The sequence below is a fragment of the Cynocephalus volans genome, chromosome 10, assembly GCF_027409185.1.
Source record: "Cynocephalus volans isolate mCynVol1 chromosome 10, mCynVol1.pri, whole genome shotgun sequence".
NCBI classification, from domain to species: Eukaryota; Metazoa; Chordata; class Mammalia; order Dermoptera; family Cynocephalidae; genus Cynocephalus; species Cynocephalus volans.
This window is the reverse complement of record NC_084469.1, coordinates 18,459,374-18,484,650: the sequence shown is the minus strand read 5'-3', so window position 1 is coordinate 18,484,650 and position 25,277 is coordinate 18,459,374. Positions and strand designations below refer to the sequence as shown.

Below are 25,277 nucleotides of genomic sequence, written 5' to 3'. Positions count from 1 at the left end.
TGATTACTTTTCCTGACTTATGCACAGAATCTTCCATATTGTGTTGGAGAGAGTGATGATAATGAACGTTTTTATCTAGTTCCTGATATTAGGGTCGTATCTTTCAATAACTTATGATTGGATATGATGTTTGCTAGTTTTTGTTTGTTAGTTTTAAGGTTGATACCCTTTATCAGATAAAGGAAATATTTCTTATCATGATTGGGTTTTTAATTTATCAGATGCTTTTCTGCATCTGTTGAAATAATTATATCATTTTTGTTCTGTATAGTATTGATTTGGTGAATGAGATTGTTTTTAAGATAAGGAATGTATTGTGATTATTTTTGGGGGTAACGGTCAAATCAATGTACTAATATTATACTAATAAGGGGTTTTAATATTATGTTAATAAGAAAACATCGAGTTTACTGCCCTTTACCCTTTTTAAAAATAATGGCTTTTTTTTCCTTTTAGCACAAGCCCGCCTTATTGTTGTGTGGATCTATATTCACTTCGTACAGGGGAGATGGTCAAATCAATTCAGTTTAAAACACCTATTTATGATATTCACTGCAACAAGCGGTAAGCATTTTTTCATGTTTCTTATATAAAGTAACATACCTCCTGGTCATGGAGAGCTCAATCAGTTTCATTAACATTAGATTAATGTATCATTTCATTGCATTAGATTTATTTTTAAAAACTATCACAAGGAAACACCTTTTGAAATCTGTCCAGTGGATATCTTGATAAATATATTCAAACTTTAAAAGGTGTTTAATAATTAATAGCACAATTGATCAAGGTCCAAGATGTTCAAGAAATGGGGCATGTTGGGGGGAGATCACTCTATAAACTATGTAGTATGTGATCAGAAAGCAGAGTTTGTAATATAAAATCTCTCAACACATAGTAGTTAGCTGTAAAAAGCCATTTGGTCTTCTCTTGACTTGGAAAAACAGTATTCCAGATTTCAGTGTAGATTATTAGCAACCCTCAACTCTTTGGTGTGGCAGGTATTTTCTTTTCATCTTCAAGTTCTTCTGCAGCGTTTTTCTCCAGATCAACAATGTGACTTTCTGCAATGTTTTTCCCCAGATCATCAGTGTGACTACTCATATCTTGCTTTGACCCATTAGGGAAATGTGATTTCAGTAGAATGGGGTATAATCAGCATTTAAAAACAAAATGGAAAAGAGTGAAAAGTATCTGAGCAAACATAGATGAAGTATTATTTTGAGAAACCCTTTAATATAGATAATATAACTTTTTTATATATGTAATGCATAGGCTTCTATATGTTTATTGGTTAATACTGTAAAATGTAATTTTGCTGTGAGGACTCACCAAAACTTTTGAAAAGTATGTTTCTGAACTGTAAAAAATACTTTAAAATATTTTACTCTTTTAAATGTAACAATAGAGCTAAAACAGAGACTAGACTATCTTTTTTAAAATTTATTTTGTTAAAATAGCTGAGAAAATATTTAGGTTGGAATTCCACCTGATCTCTACCTATAATGCTGAATTAACTACAGAATGTTAGAGCAGAAAGGAACCTAAGGAATGGTCTTATACTCAGCATTTCCTCTTATATTTGAGAAAACTGAAGACCCAGGGTGGTAAATGTCTTGATCAAGCTCTTAGATGCAAACTATAAATCTTCCATCTCATCAAAAAGCAAACACATCAAACACAGAGCATGAAATATTTTCTGCCATTCCTTATTATTATTATTATTATTATTATTATTATTATTATTATTATTATTTAGGTGGTTGGCAGATACCAGGATAATAAATCTTTGACCTTGGGGTTTTCAGCATATACTCTACCAACAGAGCTAACCACCCTGCCTGGCATTCCAATAAATTTGAGTGAAACAAAGACACTCGGGTTAGATTTTAAAGAGATACTTCAAAAATGACTCAGAAAGGTCAGTGAAAAAGGAAGAATAAAGATACACCCAACAAATGAAAAAGAAAGAAAACATGGATTTTGGTACTAATACTATAATTATTAGAATTCAAGTACAAAACATGAAAATTACAGAAAGTAGGAGAAATACCTAATATGTTATTGCTAGGGACACCAAGTTAAGTCAAAATGATATCAAAGTATTAAACAACACTATTGAGTGGATGGATCAAGTAGATAATTTAACCCAGAAAACACTCCTTTGTGCTTTCACAAATTAGATTACGTGTTCTTTAGCCAAGAAGAAATTTGGACACATTCTGAAAAGAGGAACAGAGAAGATTTTTAGATCACAACTTCCTTGTATTACAAATACATAAATATGAGGAGACTTCAAAAGGTTCATGGAAAATTGAATTAAAAGATAAAAATAAAAAACATAAACTTTATTTCTCAGCATAAGCTTCATCAAGTTCAGTTAAATTTGAGACCTTTTTTTTTTTTTCTCCATCCGTGTGGCTGACCAGTAGAAGGATTGGACCTTAGACCTTGATGTTAGCAGCACCACATTCTAACCAACCGAGCTAACTGGCAAGCCCTCAAGATACTTTTTAAAGTTATGATACCAGCTGTTTAGTCCATTCTAAATAACTGAAGGTCCTGCAGTCAATGCAGTCTTTTTTACATTATGCACTGAAGAAAAATGGGTGCCCTTTAAAGATTTTTTGAGATTAGGAAACAAAAAGTCAGAAGGAGCCAAATCAGGACTGTAAGGTGAATGCCTAAGGATTTCCCATTTGGATCCCAGTGTACCTGGAAAGCTTTTAACAATCAACCAAGAGTGGAAGTCCATTGAAGAGTTGCAGAATGTCCGAAGGGCAACCAAATGACCAATTCTCACCTCTTTCTTCAAAAGAGTACTCTATGAATCTAGTGGAAACATTTCTGCACAAACTAGATTATGGATACCAGTGTGCGGAAATGCTTCTGCTACATTTTAGGGTTTGCCCACACTTTTTGGACTCTGGATAAGGAATTAAAGGTAGTACAGTAACAACCACATAGTTCAAAAATAAGTTTCTGTGTTTGCTTTTTCTTGCTGTAAATTTGAATTTTGCATATTGAAATGTTTATGTTTATGATGCCTGAATGTTTTCCTTGAAATGTATAAAGACTTGTAAATTAGATTGTCATCTGTAATAAAATGCCATTTGTGCAAAAAAAAAAAATTTGCCCTTGTTTGAATGAGAGGAATGAGCAAGAGCATTGTTTTGATGGAGAAGGACTCTCTGAGGGAGCTTTCCCAGGTGTTTTCTGCTAAAGCTTTGGCTAATTTTCTCCTAACTCTCATAGCAAGCAGATGTTATAGTTCTTTGGTCCTCCTGAAAGTCAACAAGCAAAATGCCTTGAGCATCTCAAAAACTTTTGCCATGACTTTGCTCTTGACTGATCTGCTTTTGCTTTGGCTTGGCCACCTCTCCCTTTTATTAGCCATTGCTCTGATTGACCTTTGTCTTCAAGATCATACTGGGAAAACCATGTTTCATCTCTTATTACAATTCTTTAAAGAAATGCTTCAGGATCTTGGTCCCACTTACATAAAATTTCCATTGAAAGCTTTCACTGCAGCTCATCTGGTTGCAACCATCAAGCAAAAATTTTGGCAGCCATCAAGTGAAAATTTGCTCAAGTCTGAATTTTAACTCAGAATTGTATAAGCTGAGCCAGTTGAGATGTCTGTGGTGTTGGCTATGGTTTGTGCTGTTAATCACTAGTCCTCTCCAATTAAGGCACGAGCAAGATTGATTTTTTTCTTTCAAATTGATGTGGATGGTCTGCTGCTGTGGGCTTCATCTTCCACATTGTCTCTTCCCTTCATTTTTTTCTTTGGTAACTGGCTGATGTGGGGACCCGAACCCTTGACCTTGGTGTTAAAACATCATGCTCTAACCATCTGAACTAACCATACAGTCTGTCTTGTCCTTCGCAAAAAAGTTATCCATTTGTAAACTGATGATTTCTCTGGGGCATTGTGCCTGTAAACTTTTTGTAAAGCATCAGTGATTTCACCATTATTCAACCAAAGCACCATCATAAATTAGATATTTGTTTCTGCTTCAATTTTAGCAACATTATTTTTGGTGTGATAGCTCCTTTCAAACTGATGTCTTATCCTTCATAGTGCCTCAAACTAGATCCTGTTCAGACATGGTATAACAATTTAGTACAGGTTTATTTTGCTGCCGTAAATTTACCAATCTGTGCATAGTTTTATCATAATACACATTTCCATCAACTTTTTGAAGACCTCTCATATACTAGAAATCAGAAAAAATAACAAACTCTTCTTCGTATTTTTTTTCAAATGTTTTCTCAATTTAAATTAAAGAGGAAATCAAAACTATACTTGTATATCATCCTAAAATTAATTGCGAAGTATATGTGTAGCATAGCTTTAGGTACTCAGTACAAAAATGTTTCTGGTTCTCCAGAGATAATGCAATCACCTATATCTGAATTGCTCCTCATTCTCCAGAAAGCAAACAGATTAATAAATAGAGCATGTGAAATCACTTATAGCCAGCCCATGCTTAATTCATAACTAGCAAGAGTGAATACTACAACTTGAAATTTCAAATTTGAGACCAGGAGAGCTTGATGAAGAGCCCCCCATGCAAGAAGTGGCGTGGCAGAGAGATATTGTGCAAGAAAGGAGAATATGGTGGAAATTTATTGGTGTGGAAGAGACATAAGTAAACTGTGGTTTATTCTCAAAAGCAGAGGGTCAGAGAACCATCAGAGACCAGGTACTGTAAAGCACTGTGGAGTTAAAGAGATAAAATGGACTGGCAAAGTACAGAGGTGGCCTTGAAAACTGCTGGTGGTGTGACAGGCAATTTTAAGGGGAATATGTCTCCAAATAAATGAATGTAATGAATGGAAGGTATGAAATAAGCCTTACTGAAACAAGGTATCAACACTGACTCAGAAGACTGACCACCCCCCGACCTTTACACACTAAAAGGCACCTTTTCTAACATTAGTATTTATCTGGTGCCTCTCCCCCCCATTGTATTTTTGGTGTGTATGGGGAGGGGGACAGACAGTTTGTCTTTTTAATTCACAATCTTCACATTGGGAAGAACTGTACCTGAGAAGCTGAATTTAAGGAATTGTACATGTGGATTGTCACCTGCACCTAGACTTAATTTAGACAATGAGACCCGATGCTGATGCTATAAAGGGATGAGGTTTTGTGGGGAGGGGCTTTGAAAGAGGGAGTGAGAGAATTTTTTGGATGTGGGAGGAATGTCAATAATTAAATAATTTAAACGAAAACTTAAATAAAGCAACTATGGTGGTTTAAAAATGTTCTTAGAGTTTTTATACTCCTCCTTTCAAGCACTGGAATTTAATTTTGCCAACTCTGAATGTGTGCTGGACCTATTGATTGACTTATAATGACTAGAATAAAGCAGAAGTGGTGGTGAACAGCTTTGGAGATCAGGTCATAACAGGCAACAAGACTTTCTCTTTACTTTCTTATTCGGGTTTTAAGTATTCTGTGTTTATAAAGGAAATTATGAGAAGTAAAGAGAACGTTGTGTTTGTGTATCTTGTATATATATGTGCACATATATATACACATATATACAGTATATTTACATATACACATGTATACATATGTACATACACATGCATACAGCATACATACTGTCTGGTTCTATTGGCTCTTTTTAAAAATTTTTACTCTATACTAATAAGGACTATGGACTCTTAATAATGGTGCATATTTTCTTTATTGTGTGTTTAATTATTTGATATTTTATGTTGGACTCTGTGTAAAAGAATAGTACAAACCTTGGTAAATAATATTTACGTACCGAAATGCTATTCTTCTATCAGAGAGTTAAGAGAATGTTGAGTTGATGTGGGTGGTGGGGACACTGTTGTAGTGACAGAACACAAATGGAGTTTACTATTGAGTATTTCTAAAACTTCATGTTATCTTTTTTATAGGGCTGTTATCATTACCTCTTTATAGTAATATATACAAAGTGCACATACCCTCATATAGCAGATTATTATTTAGTAATAACAATATAGTAAAAAAATATAGAGAAAAGTTTTTAACGGTCCCAGCTGAAAGAAAATCACAAGGAGCTCACAGTAATCACTCAGTAGGTTTGTTCTGCATAAGCAAATGATATTGTTCTGTATTAAGAACAAAATTAAGAAAGCATTCATATTAAATATACCATTTTTCTTTCTTCCACCCATTATTAACATCTGTTACTCAGATTTACCTGCCTCAATTTTGCAAAATAAACTAGTAGTATGTTAGATATTTAATAATAATAATCTTTCATTTGATTTTTTGAAATAAGTGGTTTGTTTTTTTTTTTTTTTTTTTAAAGATGACTGGTAAGGGGATTTTATAACCTTTGCCTTGGTGTTATCAGCACCACACTCTTCCAAGTGAGCCACGGGCTGGCCCTGGAATAACTGTTAAACTTGGCTACTTATTATTAATATACTGTAAGGAGTAGTACATTATAAAGTAGTAGTTTGGGATATATTTTAGGAATTTCACTTTAAAAAATATGTATAACTAAATTATTTTCTTGATTATTTATAAATCTTGGGTATTGGGAAAAATACTGTTTATATAGATTCTTATTAATTTTAATGTATTGAGTCAATCAGAAATGACTTATTTGCACTGAGTAGCATTGTTTTAGATATATGTCTCTGTATGGGTGTGTTGGGAAATTCAGCAATCATTTGAAGTGATAGCTTACATAAATAATTTTTATGTCCAATTCCATGACTGAAGCATCACTGCAAAACTGCTTTTTGTAGATAACCAACAGTTTGTTGATCTTTTTTGTTCTTAAAGTAGATTTATTTGATTCAAAATGAATGACAACAAAACATTTTTTGAGATCATAATTTGTTCTTCCATCACTTTTTTTCTAGTCTTGTTTGTCTTGCTTATAGAAAAGATTTCGAGGTTTATATTTTTACATTTTAAAAGGCAGATGTTCCTAGCCAAAATATTATAAGAAATATTTGATTTTGCAATTGCATTGGTAAATACTTGTTTTTGTCCAGGTGATTTAACTTATGTATTATTCAATTTATAGAATTTCACATTCACTTCTCTTTCCTTTTTGTTTTGTTTTTTTTCTCTCTAATTTTAGAATCCTGGTCATAGTCCTACAGGAGAAAATCGCTGCCTTTGATAGCTGTACTTTCACAAAAAAATTCTTTGTCACAAGTATGTACCACATTGTTTTATTTCCTGTCATGTACATTTGAGTGTATACTACTTACTTGATAGAATCAGCAAACTCATTGTAATCATGTTATCAGCATTTCATGGGCTTTCAGTTCTGATGATCTTCCTGTGATCCTGAGGATGTCCTCATTCAGTAGTGTAATTGTATGATACGTATTTTCAACTTTCCAGCGCATTTCTTCATATTACTGAGCAAGCTTTGTTCTATATACCCTTGGTGTCTCCTTATATACTCTCTTTGAGTAGTTCTGATTAATTTAGTCTCATGTAGCTATTTTATCCTTTCAAAGCCATTCTTAAATTAACATACCATACTTGAGGAGATACCTGGATTATTCTATGTGAGGGATTTGAAATTCCCAGAAATATGTCAGTCTCTTTCCCTCGTTCCCTGTTTCCCCCACCCCCACAACTTCTACTGCTGTCCAAAAGTACAGAAATAACAATAGAATCTAGATCCAAATGGTGTGCTTGCAGACACAGAATTAATACATTGTACACTGTATGAAATTACACGTATGAAATTTTATATGCATTGTGTGTATATATATGTACTTATGTATAGCCTATAATGTATTAATTGTATCAAGAACATGAGCTCTTATAGGAAAAGAGTACTGCCTACAACCCAGTGCTTGCTACATAGTATTCAATAAACATCTGTGTAAGTAGATGTGATATTTCAGGAGCTGCAACAAATACAATTGGGATTCCTGGTCATACCAAAAGTGAGATCCATTAAATGATTTCTGAAGCATTTACATGTCAGACTCTGAAAAAACTCAGCTACAGCTTCCACGTTCAGTTGTAGAAGTTAAACATAGAAGACAGAGGGACATCTATTATTGTACTAAAATAACAAAAAATTCGGCTGCCTTTGGATTCCAACTGCAATGTCAACTCCTGCTGGAATTTCCAGCCTGTCAGCTTGCCCTGCAAATCGCGAACTTGCCAGCTCCCACAATTGCATGAGCCAATTCCTTAAAATCACTCTCTCTTCCCCCACGCTTCTTCTCCCACTCCCCTCCCCACCTTCTATATATACTGTCATGTGTGTGTATATATTTTATATGTATTGTATCCGTATATGCTATTACACACATTATATACTATATATTACATATATAATTCATTATAATACATTGTTTATCATTTTGTAGATTATAAGAGGAATAAGCCATACTCATCCTCTAGTGCCTGTAATCTATCTCTCAGACATGTATAGCCGTTATGCATTAATAGTTTACGTTGTATTTGTAATACTCATAATTTCAGAAATTAGGGGAATAGAACCTATCCAAGAACCAAATATGAACCTATAAATTTCTTCAAATTTTGTGGGTTATAGAGAAGTGAATCAGAATAGAGTAGGAATATTTCAGCCGGATTCAGATGTCAGATTTTCTTGAGCATTTGTTTTTCCATCTTATCAATAGTCTTTTGCTGTTCACTGATAATCAGAGATGTGTGTCATTGCTTCTACAGTGTAAGACATTTCTATTTTGACTCCATTTTAACTTTATAGTTATAGACTGTATTTTTTGGTAGAGATGTCTACTTCTCTAAAATCAGGTCAGGAACATAAGGCTACCTTTTTTACTAAAATAAAGATATCTTGATGTCTCAGCTGAGTGTTAAATTGGAGGAAATGATTCAAAATCATTATTTGTTGAGATAGTTTATTTAGACCTTCCAGGTTGCTGACCTATGAAAGTGCTGGGAGAGTGGTTCTCCCAGAAAGGGAATGGAAGCTCCACACTATATTCATCTCTTCATCTGGATATTTATCTGTATCCTTTGTAATATCTTTTGTAATAAATTAATAAATATAAGAAAAGATAGTTTATTTAAATGTCAAAGTATGTTTTGAAATTGAAGCCTTTTTAAGCGTTAGGCTCTCCTGGACTATATATGTTGAAAGTAATACTACATTTGTTAATAGCTGCCAATATTTTCTTTTTAATAAATGGCAGGTTATAAAGTCAGTTGTAAGCAGTGACTAAAAAGAAGTTAATAAATACAAATAAGTTAGTAATGGAGATATTTATTTTATAGAGTGTAGTTATATTGTTGCTTTTTAGTGTAGAAGTAAAAAATATAGATATCCAGTAATTATTTTAATATCCAGTATAGAATTTTAAAATGGAAAGTCAGTGTCATTATGAAGGAATAATTTAAAATGATTCCTTAAAAAAGTGACAAAAGATATGTATTTCCAAATAAGGACTTAAATTTAAAAAGAATTTTTACGGGATGGCTGGTTTTCTCGTTGCTTAGCACACAGTGTTATATATATTACCAAAGTTTGGATCCCTGTACCGGCCAGCTGCAAATAAAATAAAACGAAAAATAAGAATAATTTTTAAAAAACCTTACTGTTAATTAAATGTCCATATGATAAGGCTATGAGTATGATTTCCCTAGAAAGTTTTGTTTGTTTTTGTAAACTGATAATATTTGCAACTTTTTGGGAGTGGTACTTGGCAGTTTGAGATTCTTACTATAGAAGAATTTTTTTGTGGAAAGTTCTCACTTGGGTCAACTTACAGATTATCTGTATGACAGTAATAAAAGTAAATATGTAGAATCAGTGTAGAAACTGGCATTTTCAAGGAAAGCAATTTAAAACTTTTCATATTACCAATTTTACTATAGTTTCTCAAGTAATTGATGTGTTGTGGAAATGAGAGTGAGAAAATCTTTTGCAGAAGAAGAGAGAATAGTCTGTACTCCTCTTAGTTTTTATTGCTGTTGAAATTACGAATTTCTACCAGAAAGAAAGTATATTTTTAGTCACCTTAAAATATTAAATGTACCTTAAAGATATAAATGTCTTCTCTTTTCAAGAATATGTCTTATTAAGTAGATGTAATAAGTTAGTGCTATGGCAAAAATATTGTATTTTATTAAATTTGTAAAGCCACAGATATACCATTTCATCTCCTGCGAAGGTAATTTAAAAATTTTTTTATTTTGAGAAATACATACTTATATCTAATTAGGCAAAATAATATGATGAACCACCAGGTACTTATTTACTTTCAACAACTATCAAGTCATTGGGTAATCTTTTTTATTTATACCCCTTCTCAATTATTTTAAAGCCTATCCCAGACATTTGTAAATATTTTATTATCTATGTCTAAAAAAATAAGAACGTACAAAAATCATGTTTTCAAAATTGCCAGGTGATCATGTAATTTATTCTCCCAACTGTGGTCTTTTGATTTGTATAGATGCCATACTGGATTTAACTTGATCAACATATGTAAATTAGAAAAGTTCTGGGCCAGCATTACAATGTGGTCATTCTGTTCGTTTCCTACCAACCAAACTCCCAAGGTTTTTGGTGTACCAAAACCTTCTTTGTCAGAGTCCAGTGTCCTTGATAAATCTTTTTTTCTACAACTCATTTCATGCTTTTTATGCTACATTTAATTTGAACCAGTCATTATTCGTAGTTTTTTGCAGGTGCATCCTTCCTTTGTTCTTTTGAGTGGAATGGCCTTTTCACTAGTATCCTCTCTCCCCTCAATGTCTTAATCCTATATATCTTTCTGAGCCCTGTGTAGATAGTAGTTCTTATATGAAATCTTTCCTGACCACCATATCTTACAGTAACCTCTCCTTCTTCTAAATCCCCAAAAGATAACATTTCGCAGTGTCTGTCTGCAGAGCACTAGACCTTCAACGTGCTGTGTAAATCAGGATGCCCTGATCAACTATGTTTAGGAAATGTTGCCTTTTATGGAGAATGGCAATAGTGATTACCATTTTATCTGTTTAAATTGATTTAATACGTTTCTTTTTGTTTGTTTGCTTGCTTTTTTGTGGCTTGCTGGTATGGGGATCCAACCCCTTGACCTTGGTGTTAACCGGCTAGCCACAATACATTTCCATATTTCCCAGATTTATTTAATTACATACCTCCGTTGTTACCTAACACCCTTTGGGAATACTTTTGTAATATAATCTCTGCCTGTCTTAAGACGCTTTCTATCTTGTATGCATTTTCTATGTGCTTGCCACTAGGCAGTAATCTCCTTGAGAGAGAAGTAATTCAGCTTGTTTTGGATTAAGGAAGTAAGGTCCACCGTGGAAGGTATAATATGTTCATTATGTTGTGGCTATTGTAAAAATATTAATGATGTTTATTTTTTGCTTTGTTCTTGTAATAATAAAATGCAATTCACCAAGATGAAAACATTTGTCACATTTATGTTCTGGTTTCAAAGTATCAGTGGTTCTTTTTCAAAATGTTTAGTTAACCATAATACTTGAGATAAGAATATGTCTGAAAATGTAATGCTACTCTGTTAAAAGTTATATGAGGAAGAAAATTATTCATATAGGGTCAGTCCTGATCTTTAGGGAAAGTGACAAAGGACTGAACTGGAAGTTAACAGTAAGTGTTTGGTGAATACTTAGAAGAATGAGTATGTTATACATATATGAATGCAGTTTCTTCCATACAAATTATATTGGAGTAAATTCAGAAATTTTCTAACATGAGTTTGTTAGAGAATTGTATCTCTGTATACATCAGCTGCTGAGTCTCTGTCTAATACCTGCAGTGTCTCTCCTGGCTGTGTAAAGGGTTTTCCCGTTGGGCATAGGGGACATAGTTTCTATTTTGCAAGAGTTTAGTAGCATTTGTGGTAGCTCATTTGCCTGTACCACATAGTTTTTATGTATCAATTAGTACCTAGTTCTTAAAGAAGTAGGACCATAGCTCAGTAGAATGACAAGATCTCCATTTAATGAGGACATTGTTTTGGTCATGCAGTCATTTAACTTCTAAAACAGTTTGAAAACTCATTCTTAGTTGAGTGCCTTGGTTATGTAATGAATACAATGAAAGGACTGTAAAATAAGTAGAAACAGCTGTGTCCATCAGAGCAAGCGTCATGGGAATTTGTGCCAAAGGGTGGAGGGAACAGGTAATGAGAGCTGATAGAGAACTGTTGGTGGAAAGCATCCAATATGATGAGAAAGGAGACACCTTTGTATTTGGATTTACAGAAAAGGTGGCTTTGAGCAGCTGTTTGATGTGGAAATCCAAAACCCAAGTATGATTAGGAAAACAAAGACTGATAGATGTCATTAGCAGTCATTTTCAGTGTCCTTAAATTGAAAAGTAGATATGAAGTCTCTGGAGAGACCAAAGGGGTGTACAGTAAGCAATCTCCTTCCATTGGCCTCTGTTTTTACTTTGAGGAGGAAAAATTATTTCTTAAAATCTTGTTATTTCTTAATATTAGTTATGTGTTTTCTTTTTAAAATTTTTCTGGCTGGTATGGGTATCTGAATCCTTAACCTTGGTATTATCAACACCATACGTTACCAAGTGAGCTAACTAGCCTCTGTATGTGTGTTCTTTATTTATGTTAATGATGAATAACAAATGGAACAAATGGTAATGAATTTAAAGGAACTTTAAAATGCAAAATTATTTTTAATTTTTGAAAAAGAAGCTTTGCTTTTTATGTTAAGAAACAAATTTGTAACATTTATGAGAAGGGATTGGTAGGTTAATGTGACATCTAAGCCCAGTTAAAGATAAAGTTAAACCTATCCTTGTTCTTCTGGTTTCTGCATTAGATGAACAAGATTGCTATGATGTTTTTAGGGCCTGGGCAGGTGCCTAATACATAGCAGACAGTCTATGAATATGTTTGCAATGAAATAACTTGTGACTTTTCTATTCTCTGCATATAATTCCCACCCATTGAGCCTCAGAATGGCAGTACTCTGAAATTCATGATATGTTTCCTATACATTAAAAATAAACCAAAAATAAAACAAGTCTTATACTGAAATCTCATGGAAACTTAAGAAGGTCATTAATCAGCTGTATGATGGTAAAATAAATCTGCAAAGTAGTATTTCGTATCATGTGGGCTTGTGTGTTTTTCTAGGGAGGGTGTTTATACTCTTTTCTGAACATCACATAGTATGTGGTCCTTTGTGACTGTTATCAGGTCTTCATTTCTTTTTATTGCACAATAATATTTCATTGTGTGAATATACCATAATTTATCTATTCATCAGTTGACAAATATTTGGTTTGTTTCTACTTTGGGGGTATTATAGATAATGCTTGTTTGAACACAAGTGTGCAAGATTTAATGTAGAAATATGTTTTAAGTTTTTTGGGGGATGAATATTTGTTTATAAGTTTTTGTAATTTTGATCTGCATTTCCTTGGTGACTAATGACACTGAGCATTTTTCATATACTTATTTGCCACTTATTTTCATGGTACGCCAGTAAGGGGATCTGAACCCTTGACCTTGGTGTTACCCACACCTCATTCTAACCTGAGATAACCAGCTAGCCCTTGCCATTTGTGTTTCTGCTTTGTCCATTTTAAAATTGAGTTATTTGTCTTTTAAATATTGAATTGTAATAGTTATTTTTATATTTCGGATACAAGTCATTTAGCAGATACATGTTTCGCAAAAATGTTCCCCCATTCTGTAGGTTGTCTTTTCACCTTCTTGATGGTGTCCTTTGAAGCACAAAAGTTTCAGTTTTGATGAAATCCAATTTATCTATTCTTTTGTCACTTATACTTTTGGTGTCATATGAGAAACCATTGCCTAATCCAAGGCTGTGAAGATTTATTGTTTTGTTCTAAGTTTTATTGTCTTAGCTTTAATGTTTTATAAATAAAGATTTATTTTTGACTGTGGTGTGAGGTAGGGGTCCAACTTCATCTTTTTGCATGTGGTTATCCAGTTTTCCCAGCATCATTTGTTGAAAAGACTGATCTTTCACCATTGACTTATTAAAAGTGCAGATACCTATTAAAAAAAAAAAGTTTGAAACTTTTGATTTATCCTTGCCAGGAAAAACATGGTAAAGTGTCACAGAGATAGTTAAACCTTTTGTTTTTGAGTTCAGGTCACCACTCCATTAGTACCAACTTTCTGGGAGAAAGTTGAAATTGCATCATTTGCATGTGTCCTTTTACTAATGGCAGAATCTTCACTTAGTTTGACTTTCTTGGACTTTACATTCATTTAAATTGGGAAATCTGAATTCTTTTAATATGCAGTTCTCTCTTCTTACTTTCTTCAGAAATATCGTAAACATGTTAGAATTCGTCCTCTTAATACAGAGGTTCATGCCCCCTCCTCCTTCCCCCTTCACCTGATCTCAAAGTTTAGCTGGAGACAGGTTAATCTTTAGAGGAGTCACGCTTATATGGTTGGAGTAGTGCTGAGTGGCTGATATTCAGCTGATTCCAGCTATAAAGTGGTGTTTTGGTGAGCAGAAAAACAATGTGCTTTCATTACAATATGCTATAATTCTTGAGGTCCACTTGAGTTTTTGAAAACATGGACTCAAAAAGTGGAATGAAAAATTGTAAACTATGTTTTCCGTTAGTATCCTTGAGGATTTGTAAAGGAAGATATACGTACTAGCATCCAGTGAGGTTAAAGTGGTTATCAGAATTGGTTGAGAGTTAGGGGTTCTGTTATTCATGAGAGATTTTAAACGGGAAGAAACTTTCTTATAGGCATACTTACACTTATTTCTCTAGCTCTGAAAATTTCAATGGAAGACATGTGTACACATATATAAAAGTACATTTTTGTATGAATAAGATTAACTTACTCAATGGTAGTCTAAGCTCTTCTGTAAATATTGCACAGTATATATTAGAGTGTGTTGCCTTCATACAATTTTTAAGAACATCTGTCTATTGAAACTCCCTTTGAGTGTTACTTGCCCTCACTGTCCCCATACCTAAATACTTGTTCTTTTTCCCCTATCTTAGTATCATCATTTCCTTTCAGGTGTGTTATTTATCTTATTTATCTTTTTCCATTAAATTCCTGAACCTATCCTATTTTTTCTTTCTTTTCTCCCGAAATTCTTCCTTGATTTATGAACTTTAAGGCTTAAGAACTTTAAATGATCCTTCTTAATTTAATTCTCTTTTTCAGGAATAACTGTATAAAATACTCAATTTTGGCTAAAAGTGATTACCAGTTTTTCCCAGATTTGTTTCTTACTGGAACAGAATTAAAACCAAAAGGAAATTCATTTAGCCATTAAAAGAATGACTAATATTATGGGAGTTTTATGTGAGACTTGAGAAAATATAAGCATTTGATTTTTCTGTTTTTTGGAGTCAACATATAATGCAGTAGCAGAAAAAGTATTAAGAAATTTTTCAAATAATGCCATTTGAAATTTTTCAGGCTGCTATCCTTGTCCAGGGCCAAATATGAATCCTGTTGCTCTTGGGAGCCGCTGGCTTGCTTATGCAGAAAACAAGGTAAGACATGGCTCATGTTTGGCTTATTTGTAATGGAGCAAGTGTTGAAGGATTTTCCATTATATATACCTATGCTCTGTAGGTGATTACCAATAATCAATGTTTATCTTACTACCTGGTTTGGTTTGGTTTTAGTTGTGCAACCAGTAATTGGACTTTTAAAAAAATTCATAAATGTTTGACAGTTTTTCTTAAATCAAGACTTTGTAAATCCTTTATTTTCTAGGCTGAGTTTTGTATAGAGAACTTTACCCCATTAATAATAAAGCACAGCATTGAGATTACCACCATGGTGGTATGCAAAAGTCAGCAGTTTCTATGGCGTTAAAAATCAGGCGGCAGGAGTGACTTCTGTCTTCATTGGTAGATTGGAAACATGGGGCGTAGACTAAATTAATTTACTTTCACTATATATCAGTAATAAGTAGATCTAAACAATGGTTCAGCCATTTGTTTTATTAACTAAATCATACATGCACACTTTTTGTTGCATTTATTATTATTTATCAATTTATTATCATAGTAAGTGAAGATATTTTATTTATACACTAAGAGTTTTATTTATATCCATTTCAAGGCAAAAGGTAAATTTGAATTTTCAAAAAGAAAAAGTAAAATTCTTTTTATGCCATTTAGTATCCTGCATGTGAATATAAAATGAAATCTAAAAATTATTACAGACATCAAAGAAGATTATTTCTGGTTTCATTTTTGCTGATTGCATAGTTACTCTATCTTGGGTATAATATGAAATAATACGAAATTGTTCTTTACAAAATCAGGATATGCTAAGTAATTATTTGGTGAAGCCACAGATCTAATAAATCTCTAGCTTCTGGAATGTACAAAATCAAGAAACTAGTGAAGGAAATTACTTTTCTAGATGAATTCCTGATTCTTTATCCAAAAGTCTGTCTGCAACAGTTAGATATTTTGCATTTTACCAAATGCTGTATTTTTGTTCCATCCTGTTCTTTCTCTTGATTTTCCAGTATATGCCATAAGAATAGATCTTTTCAAATAACTCTTTTCAAACAAGACAAGAAGCATACAATTAAGTGTGGTGATATAATGGTATCTTCTAATGTTTATATCTGTAACGCATTTCCCTTGAATACTGGAGACATCCAAGAAGTTGTATAAATTGTCTCTTCACTCCTAAAGCTGTATTCTCACCCATTAAACTGCCCATTTGTAATTGGAAGTATTATGTATAGTTACATACTGTTTTTGAGGGGAAAGAACTCACTTCATAGATGCATAGCCTGAATATGTGCCAGTTGTTTTGCCTTTGCAGAATGTCAGTAATATGTGGTGTCATATACAGAGACTAGATGGAGTTTACTAATCAAATGATTGTGTCATCATCTAGAAACATTTCTAGATAAATGTCTTTACATAGTATTTCCTTAAGAGCTAGTATTTATTATCATTTTCTGTTTATTTTAGCTTTTGGGCTGATTGTGGAATTATATTTCGGAGTAATAAAATGCTCTTTGACTATAAAATTTCAAGTAGTAAGCCATATATCTTGATAAGGGTTATTTTTCAGTGCCTCTTTTGTTTTTAAAATGTGCTCTTCAAAAACTTGCAAGGATAAGTATAGTTATAAACAGCACAAATCACACCCATGTACCCTTCATTCAGGTTGATCTCTGAATCATTTCAGAGTAAGCTACATATAGCATTACCACTAAACACTTCAGTTATCAGCCAATTTAACATTGATAAAATAGTTTTATCTAATCTACCATCCATACCCTAATTTTGTCAATTAACCCTATAATGCCATTTGCAGAATTTTTTTTTCCTATGGCACAGGATCCAATCTAGGATCAGGTATTAGATTTTTCTGGAATGTCCCTTTAGACTTTTAAAATATGGAATATTCCATAATCTTTCTTCCTCTTTTACATAATTGATATTTTGAAGAATATAGCCTCTACCTTAACCCCCATGCATGATTTTTATTCAGAGTTTGTCTGATATTATCTCTTGATTATATTCAGATTATGTATTTCTGGCCAGAATACTACATGAGTAATGTTCAGTACTTCTCACAGCATCACATCTGGAGGCACATGATACACATTTCTTTTTTGGTGATGTTAATTTTTTCAAGGTTTTGTCCAATTTTTATATTGAACAATCACTATTTTTTTAAATTAAAAAATTTGCAACTAATAAGCAATTTGGAGAGACCATGCATTTATCCTGCTTTTCATCAAAACTTTTGCCTAGTTTTAACTTCCATGCATAATTATTGTCTGAACCAGTCTTTACTATGATGCTTGCAAAATGATGATTTTCCACGTCCACTGTCCACATTTACCACTATGCCCTTAGCTTTATACTGTAAGCAAGAACTCTTCATCCTTGTCTGTCTATCTATCCTTTTGATATCTATTCATATTTTTATATGAACTCACGGATTCCTATTTTTCAATGGTTTATAATTGATCATCATTCTTAATTATTTTGATTTTCACATTGTCCCAGAGTAGATCAATGAAAAACCCTTCAGAGAGGTTCCTGTGACCTTGTGACATTCCTTCATTATTATTATTATTATTTTGCTATTTCTTTATTTGCTGCTATAAGAATATGTCCAGACTCATCTTGTATTTATCCTGCCTCAGCCTTGGAATCTGCTACTCCAGGCTCTCCTGGTTGTGTTTAATTGGCAGTGGTATTAGAGACTAAGCTTTGTTTAGTGGGTGTGTTCATTGCTACTGGGGTGTCTTTACTTCTAGACCTTTTCAATGTACAGAGCTAAGAAACGTATACGTACATACATATACATGTACATACACACATATTTATACACGCACACACACAAATAGGCAAATACACATACATACTTCACTTATATATATATACACACACACACATGTATATACACACATATATTATTTTAGAAATTATTATTTCACATTGATGCTTCGACAGGGTTCTTTCTTGCCTTCCCCATTTCATGTTTATATGTCTCTTCTTTTGCATAGTATACCCTTTTGTAAGCACATCTCCTTATTGGTTCAATCCTGTAGTACAGAAAAACAGTTGCAGAATTACTTGCCCATACTGCTACAAAAATCAAAACAAATGAAAAGAGTTCAGCATTTTTCATTTTTGCAATTATGCCCATTCCCATTGCTGCCTAAGACTGAAGGTGCATGGTCAAATACTGTATTGATAGGTTATTTCTAACACTTTGTCCTTCATCCCTTCCTTTCTTCCTTCATTTCTTAAAAAAATTATTTTACCTTCCCTTTTTTTTTGGTATATAATTGGGTACATTTCTTTTTATATTTATGTTTTATTTATATGTTTATATATTTCAATATCATATATATATATTTCCTATAATTTCACAAAAGATAACAGTATACAAGGGTACTTCAAAAAGTTTATGGAAAGATTTGTATTATCTTTTATTTCTGTTTTCCATGAACTTTTAAAAGTACCATTGTATATGCTCTTTGGCACATTGGTTTTTTTGAAAATTAGTCCGTTTGATAGTCTTTAATTTTGTTGGACCAAGGTACAAAAGTAATTTTCTGGTGAGTCTAAGTGTTAGATCAACATTTCTGGCTTTGTTATTTTTATGTAGAAATGCTGACTGAGTTGTAGTTAAATTGAAAAGATAAGAGTGTTGCTTATTTTTATATATTTGTCCTCGAGTATTTTAATAAACTGAAGCAGGGAATAGATGATAACTTTCCAAAATATTGTCTTCCCTTTTTCATGCAGCAGGAGGCAGCAGAGGAATAATTTTCATAATTCTTTGAATGTGTACTTGTGGATAAGAATGAATGAGAGATTCTTTTTGTTAGCTTAAATAATGACTTCTCCAATTCTTTAATATACTCTATGTAAAGCCACATTTGCTGATCACATATCATTTGGAAAATGTCTTACCACTTGCGTTGAAATCTGCTTAAGCAACTGTTCAGTGTGGTGTAAAAGATTGCCTAAAAATAGCTTGAAATCACTATCAGACTTTTAAAGGTGTTCCATTCTATTACAATAAATTAATATTGCTTTGAGGGATTAAAAAAACAATGTCAGTGATGAAGGGAATCTTGAATTAAGAATGAAAGGATTACATATTCATCTTCATCAAAGGACCAGGCTTTAAATTATGTAAGGCATTTTTTATTTTTATGTTTTGGGAGATGTCGATTCTTTGTAAACTCCAGAGACTTTTGAAAGCATGTATTACAATGCAGTGCTATTCTAATACTATTGTCATTTGATTTTGAAAAAAATTAAACATAATCTGGCTAATGACTTTTTTTTTTTTTGCTAGATATAAGAAATGTAGTGACAGTGGAGAATTTAATTCTGGTTTACTGCTTAGCATGTGAGAGAATCGTAAATATCAAAGTAGTGATTTAACTTGAAAATTAGCAGTTTGATTTATTAATGTCAAGCATGAGTAAGAGCATGTCTTCTTCGTTCCTAATGGTACAAAAGCAGTAAGCCCTCTGAAATGGACAGTAGTGTATGGGTCATAGTTGATTTATGCATAATTTGTGCCACTTTCCACTGACACAATTGAAAATGCAAATATAGCAAAATCTTTTGTTTATTTTTTTATGTTTCCTTTTATAATCTTTCTGGAAGAATTAAGAGGACAAAACATCCAGTTTGCTAGCATGTCAAATATTTAATGTTAGGAAGTAATGTCTAAGTCCTTTGATTATGTTTTTGAAATTTATTTGTGGAAAGGCTGCCAGATCCCAAATCCTACCATTTCAGAGTTTATGAATTCTTGAAGACTATTCATCTAGTAATTAAAACTGTAGTTGAGCATGAGACTGTCTGAGTGGCACCAGTAGATTATAAAAAGAGGTAAAAGTGTCTCAGCAGGGCTTTTAGCTGTTTGTCTGAAATATTCTTGCAAACATTCCCACCCACCACTATCATTATGCATGGTAAATAAACTGTATCCTAATAGCCTATAGAGTTAAACTGTTTAATAGAAATGACTTTCTGGTTCTCTCTCTGTCTTGTTTCTCAGTTAATTCGATGTCATCAGTCCCGTGGTGGAGCCTGTGGAGATAATATTCAGTCATATACTGCCACGGTCATTAGTGCTGCTAAAGTGAGTACCTTAGTAGTCTCTGGGAGTTGTGATTATGTGGAGTAATTATCAGGTTTCTCTCCTGAATTGTATTGAGGTTGTCCTTTCCATTTTCATTCACAAATGTGGAATAAACTTAAGTAAACCAGAATTGTTTAGTCATTCATGAGAATTGGTGTCTACACGATTTGATATTCTATCTCTAAAGGTTCAGAATAAGACTTTATTTTCTATTATAAATATTTTAGGGTTTCAGTATATTAGATTAAAATCTTGTTATCTAATTAATTTCATATTTGAAAGAAGATTTACATGTTTTAAGTATTGACTTGTGGATTCTTTGTGATTTGCATCATTCTGCCTATACTGACATCCCTTTGCATGTTTGAATGTTTTTGAGTCTTCTTGACATAAAAAGAATATCATTCCTTATGAAAACTTGAGTCAGTACCCTGGCACATTCAAAGATTCTTTCATATCAAGGGGCTCCCTCCTTTATGTTTGTCAAGTGAGTTCTTTTTTTGTGTGTGAGAGTTAATTTTTGATGATGACTGGTGAACTTTATGCTGATTATAAGGTATTCTTATAACCACTATCCTTTTGAATTTTGAAGTATACAACAAAACAATTCTAATAATAGGGATGACAAAGTGAATCTAAATGACAGCATGTAATAGAAAGCACAACTATTCAGAAAAGAACAACAGTTTAAAACAAACCACAGGGAGGGAATCAAAGGTCACACTGTTTAATGTAAAGCAAATACAAAAATACTTCAAGATTGATCACAAATGCTTACACGATGTGCTTTAGAATGTGTTCCTTGGTTTGATGAGAGAAGCATTTCTTATTTTTCACTCAAAAGGGAAATGATGAATAAGCCTTTATGCTTATAGCACAATGTATTTTAGATTTTAGAAATCTCTGTAAAGATTGCTTGCTTTTTTTCATTGTGTATATAAGAATTATGCGGTTATTTCCACAAAGAGCGATCTAAGAGTAATTAGGCAGTATCTTCAAATATTATTCTGTTAGTTTATCCATAGAATATAACAATGAAATTTGTCTCTCAAGTATCACACTTCTTTCAGACTCATCTGTCTCACATGCTTGGATCAGGATAGCTCATCGTATTACCATTTTGCTTAATTTTCAGTTATGGAATGGGGGATAAATTTTGAGTGCTTCTTTGATATTGCTATGTGTCTGTGTATATACATAAAAGGATAGTGATCTGCTTCATTCAGTGTTTTTCTGTGGACACGCTGGAATGAGATCAGACTTAATAGGTTTTGAAAATAAAAGGTCTGAACTTCCTCCTTTACCACACCTCCTTATTGGGAACTGTGAGGCAGATACTCCTGTCTTCCACATTTGGGCTTTAAGAAATTATGTTTAATATAACACCTTAATTCAGTTAATTTCCAATAGGCCGATTGAAATTCATTATTAGCTCTGGCAATATGTAAAATTCTGCCATTAGCTTTTGAATAAAGTTGGTAATGTTTCATTTTACTTTAATATTTTTTGCCTGATTTTAGTGCTTATTCATGTTTGTGATTGTAAATTTACAAAATGGAGGGGAAAATCCAGTCATGAACTTTAATGTCACCGAGTGATAGCCTTGTGCATGTCCGTATGTATAGAAGAGTACTTCAGAAAGTTCATGGAAAAAATATAATTAAAAGATGAACTTTTGGGGGGGGGCGGTGGCTGGCTGATAGGGGGATCCAAACCCTTACCCTTGACCTTCATGTTGTCGGCAATCCCTGCTTTAACCATGTGAGCAAACCAGCCTCTCCGTGAACTTTTTGAAGTACCCTCATACATACACTCTCACATGTTTAATTTTTACAAATACTTTCAATCCAATCTTATATTGTACCCTGATGTTTTAACTTATAATTATCCCTGACTCAAATATTTTTAAATGTTCTTGAAAAAATTTTTGCTGAGTTAGAGACCATGAATATTTTGACACATTGGATTTTCTTTAAAGATATTGTCAAATTATTTTTGCTAGTTTGAATGATCCTTCATTTCACTTTCAAGGTGTGGATATTTTATATAGAAAAGATTGTAAAGTTGGAATGATTTCTGCCCTAAATGGTAAGGTATTGGATACTATCTTTGGTTAAATTAGCCTTCTGAGGTATAAAAACAATTCTAGTTTTGTATGGCAACTACATCAAAATGACTTTCCTGATTAAGTAATATAATTCTAAATGTATTCTTTGTTTTTGTTGCTGTTACATTATGGGTTATACTTCTGTTGGTGTGTTCACTTTTGAAAACTCTTGTTGTACACTTATAATTTCTGTTCTTCTCTGTTTGAGGGAGTATAAAGTTTACTCGAAAAACATGTCAGAAACATATCTTCAGACCTAGAAACATTCTCCAGAGCATTTTATTTAGCATTTAAGAATAAACAATGACAATATTGCAAAGTTGCCAGATCATCTTGATACTGAAACCTGCCAAGAGCATTATGAAAAAGTGAAACTACTGCCCTGTCTACCTCATGAGTATGAAAAATTTTAAACTAAATACACTTGGCCCTCTATATCTGTGGGTTCTGCATCCATGGATTCAACCAACCGTGGATGGAAAATATTTTAAAAAATTAAAAATAGCTATACAACAGTAAAAAATAGTATAAATTAAAAAATACAGTATAACTATTTACATAGCATTTACACCATATTAGTATTAATCAAAAAGATGGTGAATAACAAACTGACAAGGGTGTGGAGAGAAGGGAACACTCCTACACTGTTGGTGGGACTGTAAATTAGTACAACCACTATGGAAAACAGTATGGAGGTTTCTCAGACAACTACAGACAGATCTTGCATATGATCCAGCAATCCCTCTTCTGGGTATATACCCAGAGGAATGGAAATCATCATGTCAAAGGGATACCTGCACTCCCATGTTCATCACAGCTCTGTTTACAGTAGTCAAGACATGGAACCAACCTAAATGTCCATCGATGGATGATTGGATAAGGAAACTGTGGTATATATACACCATGGAATACTACTCTGCCATAAAAAAGAATGAAATACTTCCATTTGCAACAACATGGATGAGCCTGGAGAAACTTATGTTGAGTGAAATAAGCAAAGCACAGACGGATGAATACTGCATGTACTCACTCATGTGGGAGCTAAGAGAGAAAGAAGGAAGGAAAGAAAGACCACAGTGGTCCATTGGACTTACAGAGGGAGAGAACATTCCTTGGTCTACAAAGTGGAGTTGGGGGGAAAGGAAAAGCGAGAGGGAGGTTGGGGATAATGGGGTGGGGAACACAGGGTACAAATGCAGTTTGTGGTAATGGGTATGCTGCCGGTATGAATCTGGCCGTCACATGATGGGCATGAGGTGTGACAATCAGCTTTGTATCTCATGAATATTCATAACCAATAAAAAATACAGTATAACAACTATTTACATAGCATTTACAATGTATTAGTAATTATAAGTAATCTAGAAATGATTTGAAGTATGTGGGAAGATGTGCGTAGGTTATATGCAATACTACATCATTTTATATAAGGGACTTGAGCATCTGCGGATTTTGGTATCTAATGAGGGTCCTGGAACCAATTCTTCAATGATGCTGAAGGATGATTATATAGAAAAAAGATTAGGCAATACACCGTTTAGGAAATGTAATATTTCAAAACCCATTTGGGATCATTCTACAATATAAAGGTGGTTTATCATTCAAAATCAATGTGTGTAATTTACCACATTAAATAGGAGAAAATTATATGCTTATCTCAATAGATGAACAAAAAGTGTTTGATGAAATTGTATATATATTCGTTGATGAAATCTTTTTGTAAATAGAGATAGTTTCTGCTTCTCTGAATTTCCATTTTTCTCAAATTATCAAACTTGTGTAAACACAATATACCTGGTCACATTAAAGTTTGTTTCTAATAACTCCAATGTCTGGCTCCCTTTTGGGTGTGCTTATATTGTTTATTTTTTCTGCTGGTTCTCATTTACAATGTCTGATTCCTTGTTTGCCAAACTTGTATAAAATTTTTTTAGAAACAATTGTGAATTTAGGATGATAAAGGAGTTCTACTGCTAGTATTGGATCATCTTAATCCAATTTCAGGCATTGAGATTATTTAAATTATTTAAATGAAGCTCTCCTGAAATAGCTGGGCTCACCTTATCACTGCACATTCACTCTTTTATTGGAAATGTCTTTATGGTACAACCCAAAGCATGGAGGAAATGTCACCAGGTAGACCCCCTTGGCAGGTCTTTGACTCTAGTGTATAACCATCTACTTCTGCACATCTGTCAGAAGCACCACTTAGTCTCTTAACAGCCCCCTCTAAAATCAACACATATAATTTTCTTTGTTTTTTCCTGGTAATATGGTATTTTTTTGCAATATGATGTGGAAAGTATGTAAAAAGCCATGCAGTATGTGCTCCTTAAAAAATATATATCTTAAAATACTTTCATACTCACTGTTAAATTACTATCTCTGAGAGAGTAATCATTAATGTTTTTCTGATGACAACTTCCTGTGTGTCTTCATAGAGGTTACTTAACCACATTGTGCTATAGAGGGATTAATAATTTTCTTATTTTTAATTTTTTGTCTCACTATGCAGTTGCAAAGGTAAATACATTAATTGCATGTGCACTTGGAGCTCCTTAGAGAAAATACT

The 25,277-nt window shown here is 33.0% G+C and overlaps 1 protein-coding gene across 8 annotated transcripts in view; it reads left to right on the top strand.

Moving 5' to 3' along the window:
- BCAS3 (BCAS3 microtubule associated cell migration factor) overlaps nucleotides 1–25,277 on the top strand; it is a 601,295-nt gene that overhangs the window by 137,997 nt on the left and 438,021 nt on the right. For all 8 annotated transcript variants that reach the window (XM_063109232.1, XM_063109228.1, XM_063109233.1 and 5 more), the window contains exons 8-11: nucleotides 457–564; nucleotides 7,104–7,180; nucleotides 15,415–15,491; nucleotides 20,515–20,598. In XM_063109232.1, coding sequence (XP_062965302.1) covers nucleotides 457–564; nucleotides 7,104–7,180; nucleotides 15,415–15,491; nucleotides 20,515–20,598 — 346 coding nt within the window. The remainder of the gene's footprint in view (nucleotides 1–456; nucleotides 565–7,103; nucleotides 7,181–15,414; nucleotides 15,492–20,514; nucleotides 20,599–25,277) is intronic.